Consider the following 25,984-nt stretch of genomic DNA (forward strand, 5'->3'; position numbering starts at 1 on the left):
TACTGAGGAGGAAGCAGACGCGCCGCCACACGTGTCGTTTTTTCAACCGGAAGTGGCAAAGGGTCGTACCGGATATGGTTGGAGTATGACATCTTAGCAGATATACTATCTCTGCTGCTGCGAGCTGTAAACACCAGCGCGAGCCAAGTTACACTGCAGAGTTTTTAAAAGTCTTTGTCTTTATCGAGAAGCTGTCAAATACTCCGGGGGGAATGGAGGACGACGTTCTAACGACGCTGAAAATACTGATAATAGGAGAGAGTGGCGTTGGGAAGTCCAGGTATGTTTAAAGTCGATGAAAAACGATGTCGTGGAGGATAACGTTAGCTAGCATAGCAGCTAGTCACTGGGCTAATGTTCCGATATGGAGACGAAGCAGCTTTTCAAAACAAAGGAGGCGACTCGGTAGCGACGGCCTTCATCTTGATTAGCAGTCAGGTCGCGATGTCTGGGAAATGAATGCTTTGTTTTGTCACAGCCGCCTAGCTAAGCGTAGCTAGCTGTCACTGCCTGGATATGTGACGTCATCACAGACAGACGCTCTCTTGCTTTCCGTCTCTGTTCGGTTCTTTCACCGCCACAGGCACGAACAGGAGCAGATCTCAGATGGAACACACGTGACAGCAGATCAACAGCGTGTGTGATTTGTCAGCGTTGCTTATCGACACACTCCCCCGTTTGTCAACACGATCACATCGCTAAATCCTGCTAAGTTCAGATCACACATCATCACTAACACACGTGGTGACATCATCTGTGGACTATCCTGTGGTGTATCTTAACTTGTTCTGTCAGCCGCAGTGATGTAATGCTTCAATATGACTGATGATGTTTGGTAATCAAAGGTGCTTGTTGGCAACCAGCAATCAGCCTAATAGAGCCCAAAGTAGAGTCTAATGTTGTTCCAGCCTCAGTCTCTGGTTTGTACTCCGGCCAGAAGCTAGGCTGGTGTTGATGGCCTCCTTTATAATCCTCTGTGGTCCAGACTGCATTACAGAATGTCGATAGTCAGCCTGAACCGTGAACCATCACATCTGAGAGCAGGACTTTCCATTCATATCACAGGGAGAAGGTGAATCATGTTCTCAGAGCTGCGGTTGAGCCCTTGGGCTACTAAAATCATCTTCCAGGCATTAGTTCGTCTTAATAAACTCTTAATGTGAACTACTACAAGGTATAAGTGTAGAATAATTGTAGACACATCTTTTATTGTAGACAATCCGGCCTTTTGCCTTGAAGGCTGTGAATAATAATAATCTAGTTTATCTGCATCAGATCCTTCTCCTTCAGTCAGAGAGAGTCACCACAACATCCCTACAGTATCCATGCCCTGGTTACCTCTTTGTTTGTTGCACATTCATCCAGCTTTGGCTCAAACCTCTCTCGTCTCCACACGATCATTATTTGGATCATTTACTAATTAAAATCCTCCACTTGAACATGAATGAGCTCATGCCTGTTATGACCTTCTTCTTCTCCTGTACCTCTCCTCTGGCAGCAGCGGTAGATTGCTTACCGTGATGTCTTACGCGTGTCTGTACTGATTGAGTAACACACAGAAGGGCCGCCGCGTTCATGCCAACATCATAACGTAGGCGTACATTTGCTTATAATTCCACAAAACAGAAGCGTATGTGGCTCTACCGTCAGCCGCCAGCTCCTGCATCATGTTTCCACACAGCAATTTACTATTATTATTAAATAGGCTTTTGCTTAATACAATAAACTAATTCAGACGGTGATTAAATTCAGATGGAATGATTTGAATCGTCCTGAGCCAGTTGCTCTATTGTCAAGTAGTTAGACAGCGGAGCACATGTTGGGATAGCAGACAGATCTTTCATTTGTTTGCCTGTAATCTGTAAATCCCCAGATGTCTCCACAGTCTGCGTAGGTTTTTATTTTACCTAAATAAATGAACGTTGCAGCGTTAACCGCTCACTTGGCCGCCCTGCCACATACCTAATTGGCGATGTGGACTCGAAACGATGAAGGTTTCATTACTCAAGCGTTCGTATCGGCGGCCCGGGAGGAGGAAAGATTGTGTCACGCTTGGGTCAAGGAGAGTAAAGTGATCTTATTGTGATCATCAGGGCTGTGATTAAGGCCTTTGCACTTGATTAGTCATATTTCAGAAATGAACCCTGTCCTCCCTCCACCACGATCCAGGAGTGATGTCATCGGGCACTTGTGTGTGTGTAATGCAAAGAAAGAAAGCGATCAATAGACAGGAAAGGATATGTGGGCTGTGGAAGTGGAAACTGATACCAGACCCAGAGTGGAATAGAGTTACAAAGTACTGAAACGGACATTCTGCTCTATATGTGTCTTAATGCAATCCTCTTCATGTCCTAATCTAAGACTTATTTCCATATTTTCTTTCAACAGTCTCCTCCTAAGGTTCACAGACGACACATTTGATCCAGAACAATCAGCAACAATAGGTAAGTAACAAAGGGGGGGGGGGGGGAGTGACCACTCAGCTCACAGTAACTCTGGCTGTAACAGATTAAGAGCAAACTAAGTGAAAATGTGAATAAATATGAGAAACAAATGTAACTTCTTCAGGTTCATGACAGGTGAGAGGAAACAGGCACTTAGGGGGAACGATGGTGCCCACAGAAACACAGACTGTGTGTGTGTGTGTGTGTGTGTGTGTGTGTGTGTGTGTGTGTGTGTGTGTGTGTGTGTGTGTGTGTGTGTGTGTGTGTGTGTGTGTGTCTAAATAGCTCCTAAATCATTCTGTTAAACGTTCACTCACCAATCTGCTTTTAAAATTATTTCAATAATTCAATAATAATCACAGCCACTTATTTGTTGTCAGTGTCGTATATTATAATCTTTTATAAATGGTATAGGAATCGCAACATTGTAGTGTTTTACCGACCCTGAAGACAAGGATCACGTTAACTCCAGTAATTGCTGAAGTGACAACACAAAGCGTGTTTAAATCCTCTTCCTGCTGTCCAGGCTTTATTTCTCTGAGCTATAGAGAAGTCACCTAAGCCTATGGCTGCAATGTTCAGTAATAGGAAAACCTTGGAAAGGCCTGAGTCCAAGAGCTCGGGCCCTGCCAAGGCAGCTGGCAGAGAGGAGAGCAGAGAGGAGAACAGCACACAGGGTGACAGATGTGACAGAGGAGGCCTAAATGACTGCACTCACATCGTTTGTCACATAAAATGCAAATGATTTAAATTGGGGGGGAGGGGGTCAAGCTTTTTTTTAGTGGAATGACATTTAAGGTGAGATCATAGCTCAGACGAGGGAACGGTAAGAGAACGTACAGTACAAGAAGCGTCTGAAGCCAAGTCGCCTCTACACACACACACACACACACACACACACACACACACACACACACACACACACGTATCTGAAGAATGATCGGATTGATTTTTAATCTTCTGGGCCGTTTGAAACTCTGCTTTTAAACACAACAGGCTGCTTAACTCCTCTGGTGAATTAGTGATCTATTTTATAATACACACACACACACACACTTCCTTGCAGGACGAGTTTCCCTTCAGTCCACCTGAATCTGCAGATGGTGTTTAGTGTTTAGACGGTAGTAAACACTTGATGAATTAAGGAAACAGCTGCTTTATTCTGAGGCCTTGACTCTCAAACTTAGAGGGCCGAGGATCATTTAGTGTCCAACAGGTCACAGTTCAGTCTCATTAATGACTTTACATGCAGAATTCAGCCAACCTAACATGAGCGGTTGTAGACTTCCCTTTTACTCTGCTGAACCTTCCTCCGTGTGGTGAATCGTTATGGTAACAGAAATTTTCCACATCACTGCCCAAAAAGTATTTTTGAATCATTTCTTCACTCATGAGAAACTCCAAACAGGTTCACCGTCCTGTTCCTGCGGCTGCATGTGTGTGTGTGTGTGTGTGTGTGTGTGTGTGTGTGTGTGTTCTCTCTCCTCAGGGTTTGACTCAGACTTGACCCCCCTCCTCCCCCCCTCCCTTCATTGGGATGTAAAAACACAAGTGTACGTTTCCCTGCTAAATCTGTCAACGAACACTAAAGCTGGGGCCAAAGTGTCGCTGAGACGCAGCACCGCTCTGCACACTGAGGCGCTGCACAAAGGCAATAAGGGAGATTTACTGGTTGCGGGCGAGGGAACAATATTGTTATTTTTATGTAAATGCCTGTCCTTCTGGGGCCGGCCAGAGGTTCTTCAGGCTGAATCATGGCTCTTGGTGGAGCTGCTTCACCGGGACTGTAGACCTGTTGTGTTTCAGATTAGGATGTTAACACACCGGCCCTTTGTGCTGCATGTGAGTCCATACATGTCATCAATCACATCCAGGACGGGGGCCGGGGTAAAAGCAGGAGTTAGTGGAAGTTCAGGGCCGTTGTGCTGTTCTGTTTTCATCATAATTCATCTGTAATCATATTCTGTTGCCATGATACAACAGTCAACCGGCCAAACCTGTAAGAGCTGTAACTCTGAACCTGTTGTCATGACAGTATGAGACTTTTCACTGGGCCGTGTCCTTCTGCCTTGTTTAGGTGTCGACTTCAAAGTGAAGACCATTAGTGTGGATGGGAACAAGGCAAAGCTGGCCATCTGGGTGAGTGACAAACACACTCAGCAGACTTTATAATGATCTGTGGTTGTGTGTTGTTCATCAGAGCAGAGAGGTGTGAGAGGTTGATCACATCTCTCTGACCATACACCAAAGTCTCCAGGAGATGGCGCTGTAGTAACAGCATCCTGGCCTGCTCATGCAGTCAGGCACAGAGGGGTCCAGTCTGCTTGTTTATGTCCGTCTGCCCTGCTTCTCCTTCTGTGTGAGCCTCTAAATGTATTCAGCAGTGCTGAGCTGGTTGTGTTTCGCAGGACACCGCAGGCCAGGAGCGCTTCCGAACCCTGACGCCTAGCTACTACCGTGGAGCCCAGGGAGTCATCCTGGGTAAGCCAAGAGGAAGGTGCCGTCGGTGTGTGTGTGTGTGTGAGGACAGAGCGTGTGTGTGCATGCCCTCTTCACCGCAGATCTGACCCAGTCAGGCTGCTTGGTTGTAAAGAAAGTGATGAGTTTCCATCATGTGACCCACGCTCGCTCACATACACTAGCAGCTCTCTGGAAGTCAGCTTATAACCTCAAGGCATATGGACACGCATATACATTCATGAACACACACACACACACTCACACAGGAACTGAGTTAAATCTTGTAATACTAAAGCAGACATCCTCTGCAGCCCCCGGCCTGTGAGCGAGCGAGCGAGCGCTCTACTGCTCTATAGAAACAGAGGGGCCCTTGTAGCACTCAGCCGTGTGTGAGGCGTCAGTGTGATGCTGTCAGAAGACTTTCAACACCTCCACTCTGATCAACGCTGTGCTGTTACTTAAAACTGCTCATCTAGCTTTAATTTAACGTTATTATGAATTAGCTGTGACTTAAATCTGAGTGTGTTAGGAAAGAACAGTCAATGAGCTTTTCAGCCAACATCTGATCAGATTCAAGTCTTTTCTTATCCTAATTCTGTATCAGAGTCTGCCCCGTCGCTCCAGAGTGAGACACATAGTCTGCATTTCTCCTCAGCGACAGTTTGGACCCGCTCTTGTCAGCTGTACTGCGTGTTTGTACATATTTGGTTTCATTTTGATTATTCACTTTGTTTTCCACAGTGTATGATGTCACGCGACGGGAAACCTTTGCCAAGCTCGACAACTGGCTGAGCGAGCTGGAGACGTACTGTACGAGGAACGACCTCGTCAAGATGCTCGTAGGAAACAAAATAGATAAGGTGAGCGGCGTCGACGAGGCGTAGGAGATGTTTATGTTTCTGCCACCAACGTTGACAAGCGGCAGCAGGTGAGCAGGTCATCAGCACACAAGAACACGTTATTCTGCTGATTTTCCACAGAGCTAATTAAACACAGGCGTACATCTTGATGTGTTTTTGGCCTTGGACTGAATTATTATGACCGCAGAAATGCATAGCTGATAGTGACTGAGCTTCTAAAGGAGCGGAGCAGGAGGCTGTGCTGCTCTGGACAAGAAGTGTGTCAAGTTGTTTTTTCATAACAGCCCTTCACTGTGACAGCATGTGGACGGTTGAGTAATTGCTTATTTGTCAGTCACTCTCCTTCCACCGTGACCTTTAAACTCTCATTCAGGATTAAAACACACAGCAGTGAGCAATTATAAATACAATAGAGAGGAGACACACTCTCTCTTATTCTAATGTGTGAATGCTTCATTAGTTTTTATAATAATTGAAACAGAAATCTCACAACTCCAGTGTGTAAGTGTGTAAGGCTGACACACCTGGATTGTGGGATGTTTTACTCTCTCTCAGATTCTCCTCAGACGTTCAGACTCAAACATTCTCAGTCTGAGGCTCATTGTCGCGGTGTCAGATGAACCTTGTGTAGGATCCCACTGTGTGTGTGTGTGTGTGTGTGTGTGTGTGTGTGTGTGTCCACAGCATGATTCAGGTGACGCACAACGCCTGCTGTCACTCTGATACAACACCAGGAATCAACCAGACAAAAGATTGTTCTGGAAGTCTTTTGGTTGTCTTCTGTCTGTTCCATTCCACCACACGGTCTCAGCCAGCTGGAGCGTTGCCGGGGTGGTTGTCATGCTGGCAGCTTCTCCCCTCACCTCTGCAGCTCTGTCAGAGTGACCATGCTGTTCTCTGTCTCCTCCCACATCGTGACGCCACTCTCCTCTTATTCCTTCCTCTGGCCCGGCGTCCCGCTCTGGGAACGCTGTGGGCGGCTCCATTCAGACATGATGGAAGCCACCGTCCTCTGCACGAACTGAATCATTCATCTTTAGAGTGCGGCAGCTGCGTCGTATTAAAATCATGTCAAAGTGACGGCGTCTGAACATTTCCTCTCGTGTAGCTCTGGCCTTAAACCCCTCCCCCCCCCCCCCCCCCCCTCCTGCCATGTGACGCCCACAGCAGCTGACCGCTCTGCACAGTTAACCTCAAATAAGCCGTGACCTTCTCTCTTTTGTTTTAGGAAAACCACGAGCTAGACAGGAACGAGGGGCTGAAGTTTGCAAGAAAACATTCCATGCTTTTTATAGGTAAGTCAGGATTCTCACTCAGTTACACCGGGAGGGCTGCTCCTCACAGAACTGTCCTACCTGCTGAGCCTCTGTTTATAAAGCGGCTCTCATGGAGCTTTACGTTACCTTTGAATCCCAATTGAGGTTTGCTTCTTCATCCTGTAGTTTCTTTAACCTGTGCTTATTTATGTCAGGATGTTTCTGGACTCCGTCTCTCAGACCCAAGTGTTCCCATTACAGCTTAATTGCCTCCTAAAGCCGACCATTAGTGTCTGCGGCTGACGCTTATTGTTCCGACCTTTTCCACCCCTCGCCGCTCCAGCAGACGATGATGATGATGATGATGATATCAAGATTGCAGACATTAACTGTAGTATCTGTGTCTCGTCTCCTTTGTTCCCCTTCCCATCCTCCTCCTCTTCTCACCTCCTCTAAACGTCCCTGGTGCCCCTCTCACTAATCTCTCTCTCTCTCTCTCCCTCCCTCTCTCTCTCTCATTCTCTCTCTTTCTTTCTTCGTCTCTCTCTCTCTCTCTCTCTCTCTCTCTCTCTCTCTCTCTCCAGAGGCCAGTGCTAAGACCAAGGATGGGGTTCAGTGTGCGTTTGAGGAGCTTGTGGAGAAGATCATCCAGACCCCCGGCCTGTGGCAGAGCGAGAGCCACTGCCGAGGAGTGAAGCTCACCGACGAAGACGCCGGGGCGGGAGGAGGCTGCGGCGGCTTCTGCTCCCTGATCTAGACAACGTACTCGCAAAGAAAGGCAACACAAGGGACACACACGTGAATTCCACAGTTAGTGTGACAAACAGACACAAACACACACACACCCACACACACACACCCTCCTGGCCGCCTACCTGCCGTCCTGAGCTGAGCCCCGCCCTCAGACATGAAGGCAGTGAACTCTGTACTGATACTGACACTCTGGGCCCAGAGAGGAGAGAGGAGCGGAGCTGGTTGATCTCATCTTCAGCTCCGCTCCGCTCCCCCCCCCCTCTCTCCTCTCTGAAGACGGCTCAGCTGCTCACTTCTAGAAGATTGCACGCTCATCCATCTTCACCCATCTTTGCACACTTTCTAATAGCGCCACTGTGCTGAATGAGTGCAAACACAGCTCGGCCTTCCACTCGATGGCATGAGAGTGGGCGGAGCTTCTTCTGTTGGTTTTGTTTTGTCCTGTTTTTGTGTCGCTGCACAAACTTGGTCCGAGTTGAAACGATTCCCACTTCACTTTCTATGATTGAACTATAAAACGCCACTGAGGTTATTCCACTAATGTCAACCAAAGTGTGTGTGTGGCTGTAAGGAGGGAGGAGCTCCTGACCTGAGGTGTCTCTCTGCTCTCCAGCATGCTTGTTGTCCTTGTTAGCACTTTGCCTCTCGCATGCACATCTGCGTCTGATGCAGGGCTGCAGTTTGTCCCGTCTTCTCTTTGTGTCTCTCTTTGCTCTGTCCTCTGCTCAATCTGCCTCCTCTTCCTCCCCCCTCCTCCTCCTCTCCCTCAGCACACTACCTAAGAACGCTGTGCTGCTTATCAACCCGAGCCGCCTGGTGTTCCCTTCACACACACACACACACACACACACATTCTCAGCTTGGACGGTGTATGTGTGTGTGTGTGTGTGTGTGTGTGTGTGTGTGTGTTCCAGCAGCTGCCTTTGATCACAATATCAAGACTTACTTGAGTGTATTCAGCCACACTTTACCGTTTGTACTGCGCTTGACTTTGTACCTTAATTGTGTTGTTGTGTGCGTTAATCCAAGTTGTGCACCGGCAAAGCTCTCCTGACAGAAGAGGGAGTGTGTTATAATTGCATGTGTTTGTGTTTTCAGTTGTAGCTTTGATGCTTTGGCCTCTTCCTCACTCAGACTGATAAGAACAACATCACACACACTTCCTCACTTCTCCTCACAGACAAAAAAACGCGGGAGAGAATCAAAGCAGTCTCGTTCTCTTGTATCTCTAATGAGTTTCACAGCTCCCCGGTCGCCCGTGTGTGTGTGTGTGTGTGTGTGTGTGTGTGTGTGTGTGTGTGTGTGTGTGAGCAGCAGTGATACACTCTACTGTACCCAGACCTCTGAGCTGCTCTGGAAACATTATAGGAAAAGTCCTTTAGAGAGACGGCACAGTGTTTTCATGTCTTATCACACTTTCACTGCTTTTTAATTGTCTTGGTTGATCTGTGTTGAGTTTGGATCGGGTGACCGGCCCGTGTCGTGGGTAATAACCTTGCTTTCACCGTTACCGTGGGTAACAATTGTACAAAAAGGAACTAAGACATCTACTTAATAAACTGGCACAGCTCTCTGTGTTAAGAATGATGTGCAAACATGTAAAGCTTGTAAAATGTGTGTGTTAAAGGAATGAAAATGGAAGAATTCCTTTATGGATTGTGAAGCTGAATGTTGCATAATTCAGTCCAAACTACCCGCCGATGTATTCAACAAAATAAAAGTCTTTTTTAAAATGAATCCCTACGTGATCCTGCTGATGGCATCTTGTTGTTGTTGTGTTGTCGCCGCCTGTAACAGGAAGAAGGAAGTCGTCTGTGTAAGTTGTGGCTTTCATATTCTGTCCAGGTCGTCTCCAGCCATGAGCCAAGCCTCTGCTGTCATGGTTTCCGTGTTGGAAATGTCACTGTTAGGTGAGGGCTCCTTCACTCGGCTCCCCTCACATTCCTCTGTCTTCAGAATAAAGACCCCCGTGTTTAAACAGTTGTCGGAGCGAGGAGCCCTCAGAGCCCAGACGTGCGATCTATCTAAATCATCCTCCTGGCAGACGGCTCAGGAAACACCAGCGCGGCCCTAACTCCTTTTTACCAGAGATTTAACTGGGATGTGTATAATTCCTGGGTGATTATGAAAGGACCCGAGCTGGCAGCGAGAGCCCAGACTCTTCCCCCCCCGAGCGAGCGAGCGAGCGTATCCCTCATCTCCCTCATCTCCCTCATCTCCTGCCACAGGCCGGGCAGCCGTCTGGAAATATGTCTCAGTCAAATACCAGCGGAGGCATAATGGTGTAATAATGCCTTCATGTGGTCCAACAGGGAGCTGAGCTGGAGTGCTGCTGCTTCCTGGTGCCCACACTGCAGAACATCAGCCGACACGAGGGGGAGACGACACGGTGACACGGTGACGCTCATTTACAAAGATGGCTGATCTGATCTTTCTAGGTTGGAGGCCCAAAGCTTCTCTTGGAAACTTGTTTCTGTCCAAAAAAGTGAAAAATCCCAAACTTCTTAATGGAATAAACAAATTAAAGTGACAGGTATTTGACCATCATTCCTTGGCCGATTCCCTTTGGCTGCGCCGTGTGTGTGTGTGTGTAGGACAGGAAGCTAGCCTAGGGAGGAAGGACTCAACAGTTCTTCGCTCCTCTAGATGTCTTCAGCCAAACTCCCACATTCTGTCCTACCCTAACTTGTTGACTCTAGGAGCTGGAGTGAAGCTCTGCTGGGACGGCGTGATGGACTGCTTTCTGTCCCGCTGCCTGTGTTTGAGCGTGCGGCCAGCTGCTAAGCTAACAGAGCAGATCTGGCTCTCATTAGCGCGCTCTTGTCTCCCTGCTCCTCCTCCTCTACACCGCAGGCCCATATGGATTAGTGTTCAGACGAGGCCCTCAGGAGAGAGAGAGCAGTCACGCCGTCATGTGTAAAAGTCTTACAAGACGTCGGGCATGGTTTCATAAGGTGTCGGGTTCCTAGACGTCACTCACTTTGTCCTTCCCTGCCGCCGCCGCCGCTCGCTATCAGTTAATTGTTTTGCCATGCTGAGTGACTTAACGGGCACAGAGAGCCAGGGGACACTGGGAAAGTCTGTCCTCCGCCTTAATTGTATCTGGTGAGCGAGTGAGTAATGTGTTCACCATCAGGACTCCTCCGCACAGAGCCATGATGTGGAGGCCATCGCTCTGGATCTCCTCGAGACGCCCCGCAGCCCTCGCTTCACTTTTACAGACAAGTTCTTGGACAAGAGTTTGCCCTCGAGGTCACAGGGTCGGATGTTTGCAAACGCAATCAATCACTCTCTCTCTCTCTCTCTCTCTCTCTCTCTCTCTCGCTGTCTCTTTTGCTCTCTGTCTCCCTCCTCTCGCTCTCTCTCATGTCACTCATGCTCTGTCTCTCTCCCTCTCACTCTTTCTGTCTCTCACTCTCTGTCTCTGTCTCCCTCTCACTCTCTGTCTCGCTCTGAATCTCTCTCTCTCTTTGTCTCTCTCTCCCTCTCACTGTCTCCCTCTTAAGCTGTCACTCGCTCTCTCTCTCCTTTCTCCCTCTCCCTCTCTCTCTCTCTCTCAGCGGTTATTCTGGGCTGAAAGTCTCGCAGACACCTGTAGGTCTGCAGACTGTTTCAGTGTTTACGTTCTGAGGTGAGGTAGAGGAAAATGCCCTTTTCTTCCCGCTCTCTCCTTCCTCTGAAGTGAGCCAAAGCCGAGCTCTGGCTTCTCTTAGGTTACCCTTCAAGCACCAGAAGACTGTGAGGTAATGACCGGCGTGCCCAGAACTGATGGCTCTGTCACTGCAGGTGGAAACACTTTGATTATGTGGAACCTCCTGTTTACATTGTTGCACCCGTTTACATTTAGACCCTTGACATTTCATCAGTGTCTGCTTTCACGACTGATCTGTTTTGAGCTGTGTGACCTGCTGGAGGCCTCGCTGTCCTTGGGGTTACTGTGACGTTCACCTCCCCATCTCCTCACTTGCTGCTCCTCCTTGTGTGGGCCGCTTCAAAGTTGTTGTTCTTTTATAACACAGACAGACATCTGATTGGTCACTTTTCAATGTGTAGAATCCTTGGGAGGCGGTCCTATAAGACACTAATATTGATTCAGTGAGACTTGGCCATAACCTGGGAGGCAGTGGGCCTGTGTGTCTATCAATCACACACACACACACACACACCCCCCCTCCCTTAATAAGAGCTCTCCCTGGTTAGCAGGAACTTCTCTCCGTGTTTGGTGTGAACCTCTGGCCTTGGCTCATGTAAGTCAGTTCCACTTGTAACAGGGGTGTAATTGAGTTTCCTCATATTTGACATTCTGTCAATCTAATTTAAGCCTAAATGATTGTATTGTAACCCACTCTTGTTATTTTCAAAAGCATGGCGCCCGATGTTCAGGCCCTGAGGAAGGAGAGCAGGAGAGGCAGAGGCCCCTCCCCCTCTGAGGAGAGCCCAGCAGGAGCGGGGACACTCAGTGGCAGGATGAGTCGCTTCATTCATCATCCTGCTTCCCCCTTTCCACGCTGCTCCCGTGTGGCGTGATAGCGGCCACACGCGGCGGCTCAGATTCCACAGCCGTGTTGTCATGGAGTTTATCACAGGACACCCGTTCCTGTTTCACTCATGCTACCGCTACAACGGCGAGGCAAACAGCCGCGCGCCCAGCCATCAGCTTCTATAATAAACTAATCACTTAGTATCAACACGGGTCGGGTGTAAGCTTTCCACAGGCCTCACACACACTCTCACTGAGCAGACACGCTGAAGAAAGAATCTGCATTAATAAACCCCCTCTGGGCAAAGTGATTGGCATGTATAGAAACAAATTCATTATTTTGTATAAATAATCTGGCCCCTGTGTTGTAATTGCGTTGCTTATTTTCCTTTGTCAAGCTGATCTGGATTCTGGGTTTGGACCAGAGAATATACTGTAAACCACCAAGACTCAAAGTCCCAATCTAACTGGCTTTGAAGCCACGGGGGGGGCGGGTGGGGGGAGGGGGTCTGGAGGATCCACTGTAAGACCCGGGTTCAGATCCTGACGGGCCCTCACCGCATTACAGCGCCACAACACTTTCTCTGCACCTCCGCCCTGTGCAGTGTTTGTCTGTAACCTGAGGTCAGGTTTATTGCTGCGAGCCACAGGAAGCTCAGGGGCTCCAAGTGTATCGCGGACAATTGAATTTGAAAACACCGAGGCCGACCTCTTAAGTCTCCCACTCTCCCACCAGCGTGTTAGAGTCAAATAGAAGTTCTATCCAAGGAAAATGCTGCACAGGGCACAAAAACACATCGGATTTCCAATCTGTGTAGCCTGGTTGGTCTCAGACGGCGTGGATCCACTCTCCACTTTGTCGCAGGATTTCCTTTCAATCAGATTATGGGGAATAACAAAGGCGTGACAAGTTGTTTTGTAACCACATAGCTCGCGAGAGTCCTTTGGTCGGGTTCACGAGCTGGTTCCTCTGCACCTCGTCTCCTCCTAATGGCCTCACAGACGGACGTGTTTGATCTCTGCTTACTCAAAGCTTCATCGCGATCCAGATAGGAGGAAGACCTGTCGGCGCAGAACCAGGTCCAAAGTTCAGCAGCGTTATTGCTTTTCAGAGGAGAGAGGAAAGGATACGGAAAGTATCCACAGAAAGGGAATGATTCATGATGAGTCAGTGCTCTGCATGCGTGTCGTTCTGGGAAGTCTAGCTGCATTGGGACATTTTTGTGGACTTTTAAAACGTGTTATTCTGCAGTTTGCTCTTGTAATTGTAGCAGGATTGTGTTTGCTGAACACCTTCAACCCCCTTCAGTCACCAAACCAGATGTGAAATTGGCCCTTTCTTTCTTTCTTTCTGTTTTCTGGTGTGTGTGTGTGTGTGTGTGTGAGGTGTAATGGTAGCTACAGTGTTGGGGCGGCTATTTTGTCTACACTTCACCACCTCCTGATGCAATATGGCCTAAGTTATTACCCTGCAGAGCTCCAGCTTGTCTTAATGCAGAGTGGCACAGACTCCAAAGCCTCTCCCCCCTCCTCTCCCCCTCTCCCCCCTCCTCCCCCGTCTTACTTTACTTACCTTTCACTAACACGGTGCCCAGAGGTCCAGTAATAAACACCGAGCCCCCTCACTGCCGCCTTGGGTGCTCCTGGGGCTGCACACAGATAGTGTAACAGCAGTGTGTGTGTCTGTGTGTGTGTGTGTGTGTGGGTGTTTCCCCACAGCGTGCAGGCTTGGCTCGCTCGCTCGCTCGCTCACTTGCTCGCTCGCTCTCTGGGCCCCCGAGCCGCTCACAAACTCACTTATGGAGCCGGATGCCTGCTGCCTGGGCTTTGGCTTCACAGCCGAGTGTTGCTGCCCTCAAATATTTACATTCAATCAAAATCAAGCAGTATGTGTGTGTGTGTGTGTGTGTGTGTGTGTGTGTTTTTAGCAGCTCAACTACTGAAGATGCTCTTTGTTTTGATTTTGCGCCTCATGAAACGTAGCAGGAAGTGTGTGTGTTGAACATTGTTAAATTTGCAAATACCTCAGCTGAGCGCTTCATGTTTGATTGGTCCTTTGCTTCTGTGACATGTTGACATTCTTCTCTCTAAATGATCAATCATACATGTGTGTATGTGTCTTTTCAAGCTTCCTTGTGTTTTGCAGCCTCTTTGTTATTCTTTCTTCTCTCTGTCCCTCTTATAAGCTTCTTTGTGTTATTCTATATTCTGTATCTTATTTGATGTAAAGCTTCATCACAGCAGCATGAGTGTAACGTCTCTGCTTCCCCCTGCTGCTCCACTGAACCCCCCGCGTCCCTCCGTCCTCCAGGCCACTGAAATGAATCCCACAGTCCCAGCCGGGCCGCTGTGAATGAAAAGGAGGCAGTATAGGAGCATATATGTCCTCATGAGGTGGTCCCACAGCCATCTGCACCCAGACATGCTGTAAGGCGTGAAGATTGAAACATCCAGAGCGCTGCACAGAGCGTCCACTGTGGCTCGTGAAAGGGTTGATTTTCCCCAAAGGCCCCATGAGGTCTGCTGTGGTCCATCGCCAAACGCTGCTAAAGTCACGCAGCGAAGCTCTAAAGCGCTACTGTGCACGGCCCTGAGGTGGAGAAGAAGACGAGGAGGCAGGAGACGCTGTGAAACTGGACCTGGTGTCCACGCATGGACATCAAGAAGGTCCAGGATCTGGGGAGGAGGAGCAGCACCAAAGTGTCTCCACTGTGCTGAAGAAGATCAGACCTCTGTAGAGACAAACATGATGATTCCAGTGTGCCGCTCTCTGATTGATTAGATAGATCATCTGAGGTGGATAATCACCATTTCCAACCCGATGTGACTGTGAAATATGAAGAGAAATACCTCCAGATGAAGCGGAGATGATTCAAATGAAAGCCTCCTGACCGGTTCCACACGGCGGCTCGGTGTCGATGGATTGGGTTTGATAAACGTGGGTCTAATAAATTTGCCTCTACTAAAGCAGGATGGCTGCTGTGAGTTAAGTCATAACCCGACTTCATCAAACTGAATCTCCCCCAGTGAGCTCGTGAATCCGGACAGCTCCGCTCCTCGAACATGTGTATATATTTATCTGATGAAGGGAAAAATAATAAATAAGAGCTCCATGACCGACATCTGGAGGAACGGGCTCCTCCGCCGGCCGAGTGTGTGCCCGTTCAATTCCAGATTTATGGCAACATTGCAGATTTGGCCCTGGCTGCCTTGCTCGAGCAACGTGAGGCTTATTTATTTGCTGGCACTTCAAGCCGGCTGCCACGTTCATGCCAGGTCTCACTTTGTCTTTATGTCTCTCAAACGCTCCCTCCTATCCGTCTCGTGTCTCTCTCACGGGCTTTCTATCTATTTTGTGCTCTTCCCCCCGTCTCTCTCTCTCTCCCCATCTCTCTCTCTCCTTCTCTCTTTCCCTTCTCTGCTTCCTTCCACCCACCTGTATGTTGAAACGTCACAGTATATAGGTCAGATGTGTATCTCTATTCTCTATTTACCGTCCTTTTAAAATTCGTCCTGCAAGTTTCAGACGACTGGACTTTGTGATTTTTCCATACCACTGTCAAAAAGATTGGATATCTTCCATTATTCTCTTACACACACACACACACACACACACGCTCACACACACACACACAGGCAGATGTGCGACCCAGTCCACTTAGTCCGTCAACAATGTATCTTTGTGTTCCTAAACACAAAGTGTTAACGTGCGAGGACCTTCCAGTCTCCCTTCAGGCCTCGCTCTCTGCCAAACCACATTCCTCCTGCAGCTGCCACTTCTTACATCTGCTGCATTGACGTGGTTTCACTTGACTGTAGTGAGGAATTTATTTAGCTTTTCTGTGATGAAATATTACACAGAGACACCCGGGCCGCTGCTCCTCGACGTCTTATTTGCGATCCCCCGGCTGTCATTATATCATGAGTGGTTGTGGCTTCTGTTCTCCTCTTCTGTCTGCCCAGTTGTGTTACTACTACACACTACACACGCCTGGTGGTGGAAAAAGGCCTCCTTCTCCTCCAGCAGCATCCTGATGGGGACATTGTGCAACGAATACTGTTTGATATGTGTGTGTGATCATTGAGGTCACGCAAATGGAACTAACCCATCTTCAAATGATCGATCAATATGCTTTAAGGCTCTTCAACACAGATAAATGCATCTAAACATGCTTCTGTGAGGTTAAGACAGAGAATTATTTTTGCCTCAGCCTGTGAATATGGAAGGATGAGACACCGTCCAGGTCCCCGGCCGTGTCTGTGCAGATTGGAAACCTCAGAAAGCCCAATTTTCCTTAACGACACAATCCGTCCGTCCGGGCGAAGCCAACATTTCAGTGCTTGGTTGAGGGCAAACTCTGCAGCGGGGGGTCGGTCAGGTTGGCTTTGGAGGATGAACTTCGCAGGGCAGAGTGGCTCTATCGGTGACACCACAAAATGTGAAAATAGCAATCATGCAATCATGGCATATGGTGCTGCCACCGGGGCTATTTTTGAATTTTGCTGCCTTGGCGACTGGCAGCCATCTAATTCCATTCACTGACACTGAAATAAGCCTGTAATGAGAAGTTTCCTCAAATTAAATATGTTTTTTGTGCAGAGGACTTTACAACACTTAAAGGGGGATTCCAAAGACTTTACACATCAAATTCACTTGAGTTGCACTATTCAGCCTTGAGAGGAAACAAGCGTCTCCGGGGTTACGTGACTCCAGAGGGCGCTGTGCATCGCCAGGGAAACCGACCTGTATGACATCACAGGTGTCTTCATATTAGTGCTGATGATTGAAGTTTAAAATACGAAGCCAATCACGCCCCACTCCTATCTATACACACTTTTTCTACACACACCGATCCTTCCATCTTCATGTGGAACATTAGTGGAATTTCCCTTTAGAGAGAGTTAACATCAGGACACACCGGAGGTCCATGAACTCCTGAAACTGGGCGCCAAGGCAACACCAGCAACAGGCAGGTGGACAAATGTGAACAAAGGTCGATGACATCATGGAACATAAGGAAGCACAAAGTCCAAATATGCAGCAAAACACAACAAAAGCCTCAATTTGGTGCAGATAAAGATTCAATATAGCAGACGATGTTATTGTCAGCAGAAAGAGTGAGACACATACTGGACATGTGTGAGTTTGCTGATGCTGATTCGATCTCGATCTGTTCCTCTCATTTAGTTTTTTAGGTAGCATGAGGTCAGCGTCTGAACACAGCTCTTGTATCTCTTCACAGTCGTTCCTCTTAAGCACTCTGACTTACTTTGACATGTTGTCTTGTCTGGTTGACTTTGACTTCTCTTGCTCTTCATCCCGACCTGACAAGCCTCCAGTTTTATAGCAAACCGTGATTTATTAGGGATCTGTTCAAAACACTGTCATCTGTCAAAGCGGCTCACAGCTCCATCTTTGCCTCTTCAGTCTTCATCAGCAGAGTGGATGTAAGTGTCTGCCTGTAGGTCAGAGCGGACAGCTCAGCTTCCATCCAGAGCGCTCCACTCTCTCAGCTTCCATCCAGAGCGCTCCACTCTCTCAGCTTCCATCCAGAGCGCTCCACTCTCTGTCCTTATCTCCATTCTCTTTGCGCCAACAGAATGGAATGTACCAGGTCTCACTCTTCAGTCCTGCGCTCTGAAAGCTCTCCCCCAGGTGCTCTTTTTTTATCCCCTGCTGGCTGCCGCGCTCTCGCTCGGCCCCGCAGCATCACTGGAAGCTCTCTCTCTCATTGTTTGCAGCAGCTGTTTAGCCCGTCTGTCTCAGGAGCTCCGAGGACGACCAATTACCAGGATTTGGGCTGTTAGGAAACAGCTGAAGAGCAGGCAGCTAAACCGCCTGCATGTCCTCCCTTGGTGTTGTTCCTGTGTGTGTGTGTGTGTGTGTGTGTGACTCTTGGATGGACCGAGGCCTGGGATGCAGGGAGAACATTCACAGACATTACGCTCCAATAAACAAGCAGGGAGATCCACTTCATGTTAGATGGAGAAGGTGGTGCACTGGAGACCTGGAGTGCAGGGCTCTGCGGTGAGATAATACACACACAGGAAGAAATGTGTTGCACACTTGGAGTTTGTGCTAAGTGCTATCTCACGGAGAACACGCTTCAGCACATGTACAAGCACCCGCGGCCAATAAAGTCCTGTGAAGGAGAGGAAATACTGGACAGCAGGTATCAAAGCTGATACTTCCTGCATTGTGTTTTCCTTCCAGCCCTCCGTTTCTGTTCCATATCATGAGAAGTGTGAGTCCGTTTCTGGGAGAAGAGTTTACTCTGGCAGCTGAGCGGCGTGTTTCTGATCCATCCGTATTTATCCATTTCCCCAACTCTCTGAAGTGGGAACAATGTGCATGCCTCCACAGTCTGCTCTTACAAGTGCAATTGACCCTTTTGTTTAAAACTGGCATGTGTCACATTTTTCCCCTTTTCAGGACCCAGAGCTGCTCACAAAACAAAATGGAGATGATGTCCACCTGGAATAACAGCCAGAATGTCCTCATTTGGCCAAACACAGCGTTTACTTGTGGTTCCATGTAAGCATAGCTTTCCTCTCAGCTTCTGGTGGTTTCTGAAGAAGTTTATTATGAGAAATGAAGACAGGAAATATTTTTCAACTGCCTTAGGTTAACTCAATAAGGAGCGGAGGCTGAAAGTGCCCCGTAACAGAGCAGGATACAGGCCGAGTGCTGAAAATGTGGCTTTAATACTATAATGGAATTAAGGGGACAATGCCAGCACCGACTGCTCACTTGGAAATAAATGATTTTCAGGAAATTATACATTAAGAGCTGGAATATAAAACAACAAACTTTGCTCGTCTGACGCAAAAATGGAATTCTAGTCAAAGAATCAAAGCCTGCTGCCTCTGGTATGAATGGATTGTATCTACAGCTTGTTGTAATTCTGGACATATGTATGAATTAGTCATTCAAAGCAAATTCGTTGTTTTGGTATTTTTTCAAGAAATTCAAAACCTAAAGTCAATATTACCATTTTTAAAAAAAGTTTCCAACGCAAACCTGCTTTTTCAAAGTCATTTGTTTAGTCGGTAATCTGTATTCAAATATGCTGTGTAATCCCTCCTCAGTGTTGACTGAAGTTCCCCGGGATCGTCTGGTGGATGTTCCCATCATGCTGCACTCAGCCATGGACGTGCCCCGGGGAGGAATATGCTCATTTGTGGCGTGTAATTTGTGGAGTAATAACACTTCTTTGACCCTTTTGTCTCCCTTGTGATTAGTTTTGCTTCGCAGCGTCTGTGTCTGTGATCTGCACGCATCGCCTCCTCAAACACCCATGAAGCTACAGCTGATCCAAAGCAGCTCTGGGCTGGGCCACAAATGATTGCAAGGCCAGACCAAGTTTTTAATCAGTCAATTGTTTCAGTAATCTAACAATTAGACCCAGTTAGTTTTCTCATATTTGTGTCCAAGGGCAGAAATAAGCAAAGGAGAAAGTCCTCCCTTCCTCCCTCCCTCCCTCCCTCCCTCCCTCTAATGAGCGGCGCTCCGTGCAGCATCCTTCACTGCAAGGTAACTAATTACTTCAGCATGCCACAGGAGTCGTATTTCCTCATCAAATGGGAAATGATTTTCAGAACATCTGTGTTCTTGGATTTCATTCTGTGTGGTTTCGCCTACTGACGATGAAGTCGAGTTCCTGGCCGACTAAACAGCCAAGGTGAAGTCTGGAGTCTGTCACGTCACCGGACTTGCCAAGGGAGAATCTCCACTTGTCCGTCTCCTGTGTTGAGATAACTGCGCAGTTCCACAACTCCTTTCAAATCTTTCAGCAGCGCCGAGAGGAGGCACGAACGAAGGAATGAAGCGAGGAGCTCGGCAGCATGGAATATCATTTAGATTTCGGACGGAAAAAGTAGCTCAGTGAAAGTGGGCCTGAGCCAGCTCAGTGCAGGGAGGGCTGAGACCAGAGATCTGGGGTCAAACCGCTGGATTAAGATTATTTCAGGAAGTGTAAGGGTGAACCATCTCAGAGGGCCCAGCTGAGGTCCAGTTGGCTACAGAGCCAGCGGATCCAAGAGGAAACCGACAACCGGGCATCTTGCTGGGTGTTTGGCTGCTCTGTACGGTTGCATCCTGATTGGTTCTGACTGACAATGGAACCACAGGGCCCAAAGCCCTCCAGCGCCCACAGCTTGTGGTGTTCGCTGCTACTGGCCAAGGAGACGCTGCTGTCAACCTCTCTATTCCCTATCTGTCAAATCCTTCTTTTGCTGTTGCTTTTTTCGCTTTCTTATTCGGTATGTCACGAGGCCTGTGGCAGTTTCTTGGCAGAGGCATTAATTCACTCTGAGTCGACGAAAAGCCAACAGCTGAGGACGCGTACACACCTAGAAAGTGTGGAACGTGAATTCATTCTCCGCCTGGTCTCGCTGGGTCACAGACATCACACAATGGCTCTGTTGTCCATCGATGGTGTCATACAGGATCCAAACATCCACATCGGGACAGCAGATAGCAGATAGGAGCCCCAGGATCAAACTTCATGCAATCAGCTCTACAAAACTGAGATCCCTCTATGATCCCAGGTCAAACACATAAAGTCAGATGCCCGACATCCTCCTGAAGGTAGCAAAAATACACAAGATAACAAACACTGGGGCCAAAACCACTAATGTGTGGTATGTGGTTGACGCAGATCCACTGATGTGCCCTACTGTATACATTCAGCTCTTCATGATTAGTTTGTTTACCTCTTAGAAACCGCCCTGCCTCGTGCATCATAAACAAACATCCCCTTTATTGCGATCAATGTCGTGTAGTGGCCTATGGTTAGAATTAAGACTCCAAGACGAGGCAGCTGATGTAAACATGCAAAGGAAAGATACAATTTCCTGAAATGGCCGTTTGCAGGCTAGAGGACGTCTCGTCTCCACAGAGAGAACAACAATGAGACAGAGTTGATTGGACAATAGGTGACATCATGAAGGGTATAAAGACCTCTATTCTATATGTCTACACTTATTTATGCATGTTGTTTTCACTAACCAGCAAGACTCATCACTGCATTAACCAGAGTTACTCAGATAGTTTGAGGTCACCCTATCAAATAAACACAGTGTTAAAGGGGGAGGAGTGATGGATTTAATAGAAAAGGAAAGAGCTAGATCTGTACAATTTCAAACAGCAGCTACATGACACAAGGATCATTTTTTGTTACTTTGGGACAAATTAATTCTTTGTTCCAATTCTCAATAAATGTCAGTGTAACAATGGACCAAATCGTTTGGTTTCATAAAAAGCCCATATCTTGGTCAAATAAAGAGTTAGAGCTCTAATATTTGAAACCCATCATCTACATGACAAGAGGATCATATTCTGTAAGTTTGGGGCAGATTTAATTTTTGGTCCAATTTCCCAAAACGACAGTGTATACATGGACCAAATCGTCAGTTTTCTTCAAATGCCCATATCTCTGAGAATTCAAGAGCTAGAGCTCTAAAATTTCAAACCCAGCATGTACATGACAAGAGGATCGTATTCTGTAAGTTTGGGGCAAATTTAATTTTTGGTCCAATTTCCCAAAACGACAGTGTATACATGGACCAAAACGTTTGTTTTTGTAAAAAGACCATTACACGGTGAATGTAAGAGCTAGAGCTCTAGAATTTCAAACCCAGCATCTACATGACAAGAGGATCATATTCTATAAGTTTGGGGCAAATTTAATTCATGGTCCAATTTCCCAAAACGACTGTATACATGGACCAAATCGTTTGTTTTTGTAAAAAGCACATATCTTGGTAAAATAAAGAGCTAGAGCTCTAAAACTTCAAACCCAGCATGTACATGACAAGGATCATATTCTGTAAGTTTGGGGCAAATGAAATTTTTGGTCCAATTTCCCAAAACGACAGTGTACATGGACCAAATCATTTGTTTTCATAAAAAGCCCATATCTAGATGGCACTTGGATCAATTGGTGTGAGTTGGAGGAATTTAAATTTTTGGTCAAAGTTGGAAAACTGAAGGGCGTAACTTGGTGAGACTTTTAACCAATGGTCTGTTCCCTTCTGAATCGGCAGAATGAGATGAATGGTTGTAGTCGTATGTTTCTCGCCCTATTTGATACTTGGCAGTGATTCTAAATGTCGACTGCTGTCTGAAAACATAATTCAGTCCAGGTCAGGATCCTCAGCCGCGTTAGATCACACCTACTGGGAGATCACCGTGGGGTTTTTCTGTCTTTCATTCAGATCTAATCACTGCTTTGTGAAAAAAAGGGAAGGAAAAATGCAGGAGTCTGATCCAGATCACATCACCATTAAAATTCAATTTGTTCTTCTTTGGACTGCGGTCGACCCGTCCAAGTGTCACGGAGATCGGCTCGTAACTTTTCAAGCGATCCTGCTGAACAACAAACAGAGACAAACTAACCAACAGGGGCGAGAACATGAGCTCGCTGCTAATGAACCAACCAGAACCAGATGGGGTCTATTTCATGGAAAGGTTTATTCATTGTTTTGACCAAGTAACAATGGTTTTTATAAAAGTCATTTTACATAAAAGCAAACTGGACAATACAAGGATATTATGCATTTGGTCGTTGGATTATAAATCCAGTCTCTGTCAAAACAAATGAGAAAAAAAATCTGAATTCATATAACTTAACAATAAAAAACAAACTACGGTCACCACTTTTTGTTTGTACAAAGTTCTTAATAACTTATAGGCTTTAATACATACCGGTGCTTTGTCAGCATAGTTGTGAAAGCAGGTTTGTGCTGGATAAAGGCATGTACAGTACCAAGTCTGGGCCACAGAACCTCTTTTGTTTGTAGCCGTGTAGTTGTTTTAAGTGATTGCAGGTAGGAACAACAAAGGCGCCTCTGTGGTCTCTGAAGCCTCCTTCCATCTTTCCTTCCCTCGCTCCCTTCCTGGTGAGCGGGGTATCGTGTGAGGTGTGAGGGTCGCCAGTGGTCCAGAGGTTCAGAGGCGCTATTGGAAACACACGGAGCAGGATGAGCTCTACCCTGCAGCTACTCCGCCTGGATCAGGTGTATAAGAAACACATGTGGAAGTCCTCCACCCCGTCGGCTGCAGGACTGAGACAGGGGTGTCCTTCATTTCTCCTTCTTTACATTAAACTAACACATTGTCCATAAGAAGTGGAGGCCGCACAGGGGCTTTGTGAGTGAAACCAACATCTGTAAGTGCAGCTTTGTAAGAGTTTGCACATTCAATAATATAAAAGATCAAAAGGTCACTTTGTGCAGCAATAGTCCCTTCATCCTGGAGCACAAACAGTCAAAGAAAAAGAGGCTAAACTGCACAATTCATGAAGAAGAAGTGGACATTTTGACACACAAACTGCACCTGGAGGATGATCTACATGACATGAAAGAGTCAGCGTCAGTCTCTCACAGGAAGTCCAACTTGATTTGTCCTGTTTGTGAACTTGGCATCGGTTGCTGCAGACGTAAATAAAAACACACACGGTGCAGCGAGCGCTTTGTTGAGAGAGATTCTTTCCTCGGGGATGACAAAGGAAGTTCTCCACGTGGAACGGCGGAGTACAAACTCTGATTAAAAACAAAACGACCACACATATACAAACCGCACAACGACAAGACAACAACAAGCACTGTGAACACTCGCTTGGCCAACAAAGAGATAATACTGAAATGTAATTTTCAAAAAGACAAAAATGGCAACAGAGTCACGGGAGAGAAAGTCAAACTGGTAAGTCTGTCCTCTGGCTTCTTGTAAACAGCAATTTGAATGTAATGCTAAACAGCTGAGCGAGCCGAGGATCAAAAGGCTGGAGGAGCTGGTGGTGTGTGAGTGTGTGTGTGTGTGTGATTACTCTTTCACTCTGGTCTATCTTGTTCTGAGCAGAAATATGTGAAAAGGCAACACTGTTGGCTTTAATACATCACAGATAATGTAAAGTAAAAACATCCCTTCAGGTCACGGCCTCCTTCTTTGTTGATCACAGATACCTACAGAACCTTTGTGTCCGTATCTGCACCTTCATTTGTGTCCCAGCTGAGGGGTTTGTGCACATTTCACTGCCTGATAAGAAAGGAATCCTACACTGCAGAGAGCGTTGGCTGCTTCTCCACACGCTCACGTTGGGAGCGAGCGCTCACTTATCTTCATATCCAACTATTATTATTGTTGGAGCGGCTGTAATGAGCGTCTGGGCCGAGACTAAACAGTGTTCAATTTACAGTCAAAACCAAGAGTCCAGTCAAAACAGGCACAACACCGTCAAGAAATACTGCTGGGGGAGTGTGTGTGTGTGTGTGTGTGTGTGTGTGTGCCCATGCTGTTTGAGTTCATCAGTGCCTCTGTTGGTGAGTCATCCAGTCCTTAAGGCACATGCTGCGTGGGGAGGGGTCATAAAACACACACACACACACACACACACACACACACACACACACACACACACACACACACACACACACACCCTGAATAGAGACTGTTTGTCTGATTCACTGTAACCTTCACCAGGCACCAACACAGTGACTGAGTCTGGACCACAGTCATGGAGTTTTGAAGAACCAAGGCACTTTGGCAAAATTAAAAAAAAGAAAAAAAAAATTCTGCATATAAAAGAAATCAAAAGTCAGACTCATCAAAAATAAGTTAACATTAGAAAAGTGTCTTGTTTGAAGAAATACTGCAGTGAAAGTATCAACACTTGTCGACCCATCGAGCCAGCGGAGAAGGAGAGACGACCTCATCTGACACCGACTAGAAGGTTCTCACCTCAAACAAATAGTTCTATATTCATCTGACTCTTGAGAGGAAATATATTTGGAGTGAAACAGGAATGTTGGCTTATTTGCATAGAGCGATGGGAGGATGACAGCGGCTTGGCGGGGGTTAATACTTCTGCATGAGCGGCACTTTGACAGTCTTGATCTCTGCTATATGGGAGGACTTCTGGATGATGCAGCTCGTGGTCCCGGAGGCGCTCTCCTTCCCCTGGGCCAAGTTGGTCAAGGCCATGGCGGCGTTGATCTCTTTCCAGTACGTCTCGTCTTTGCCCTTCGCCTTCTCCTTTTGCGCAACTACGACGCCACCGCTGCCGTCGGCAATCAGCAAATACACGCGTGAAAGAACAAAACAAGAGAGAGCGGAGAGTTAGAGGTCAAGTTCATCTGGTGGTGCGGAGGAGAATGGGAGCTACGGATGAAGATAAAGAGTTCACTCACTTGTCACATTTACTCGATCCGTGGTCGATGGTTTCTGTAGGCAGAGAGAGAAAACAAAGGTCAGCTCTGTAGATTACCTGAGGTGGATGGGGATCAGTTCTGAATGTAAAGGCTCAGGAGGGGGCGGGTTGTGTGTGTGTGTGTGGTGTGAGGTCTATGTGTGTGCAAACATGTGCAGCTCTGCTTTCTCTCTTTGCTCAGACGTTGGACAAATAAGACGTTTTGCGAGAAGCCGTCAGGAAACAAGGTGACTAATGGGACGGAGATGAAAGATGTTTCTGATGACTCATAAACTCCATTCCCTAATATTTTGTTCGAAAAACAAATGGGGCCCCGGCCAACGTAATTGAGTTGTCTGAGGAAATCAGGTTGAAAATGACTGAGCGTAAAAGATTTGAGTGAGGAGAAAAAAACAACGAGCGAGACGGTGAGAGAGAGAGAGGGGGGGGGGGGGGGGAGAGTGAGAGAGAGACATCGAGAGAGAGAGCGACAGTGAGTGAGAGAGAGAGAGAGAGAGTGAGACAGTGAGTGAGAGAGAGACAG

At 47.2% G+C, this 25,984-nt stretch overlaps 2 protein-coding genes across 3 annotated transcripts in view; one reads left to right on the plus strand and one right to left on the minus strand.

Annotated features, from left to right (window-relative positions):
- Positions 1 to 64: 64 nt before the first annotated feature.
- On the plus strand, positions 65 to 9,510 carry LOC142988783 (ras-related protein Rab-18). Its single transcript, XM_076138045.1, has 7 exons — positions 65 to 280; positions 2,389 to 2,444; positions 4,522 to 4,583; positions 4,853 to 4,925; positions 5,646 to 5,764; positions 6,993 to 7,059; positions 7,605 to 9,510. The coding sequence occupies exons 1-7, from the start codon at positions 213 to 215 to the stop codon at positions 7,775 to 7,777; spliced, it is 618 nt and encodes a 205-aa protein (XP_075994160.1). The 5' UTR covers positions 65 to 212; the 3' UTR covers positions 7,778 to 9,510.
- A 12,627-nt stretch (positions 9,511 to 22,137) lies between these two features.
- mkxa (mohawk homeobox a) overlaps positions 22,138 to 25,984 on the minus strand; it is a 25,177-nt gene continuing 21,330 nt past the window's right edge. For both annotated transcript variants that reach the window (XM_076137999.1, XM_076137997.1), the window contains exons 6-7: positions 25,442 to 25,475; positions 22,138 to 25,311 (exon numbers count right to left, since the gene is read on the minus strand). In XM_076137999.1, coding sequence (XP_075994114.1) covers positions 25,110 to 25,311; positions 25,442 to 25,475 — 236 coding nt within the window. In that variant the 3' untranslated portion in view covers positions 22,138 to 25,109. The remainder of the gene's footprint in view (positions 25,312 to 25,441; positions 25,476 to 25,984) is intronic.

Source organism: Genypterus blacodes, unplaced genomic scaffold (assembly GCF_046128005.1).
Source record: "Genypterus blacodes isolate CSIRO-AG114 ecotype Tasmania unplaced genomic scaffold, CSIRO-AGI_Gbla_v1 ptg000348l_1, whole genome shotgun sequence".
Taxonomy (NCBI): domain Eukaryota; kingdom Metazoa; phylum Chordata; class Actinopteri; order Ophidiiformes; family Ophidiidae; genus Genypterus; species Genypterus blacodes.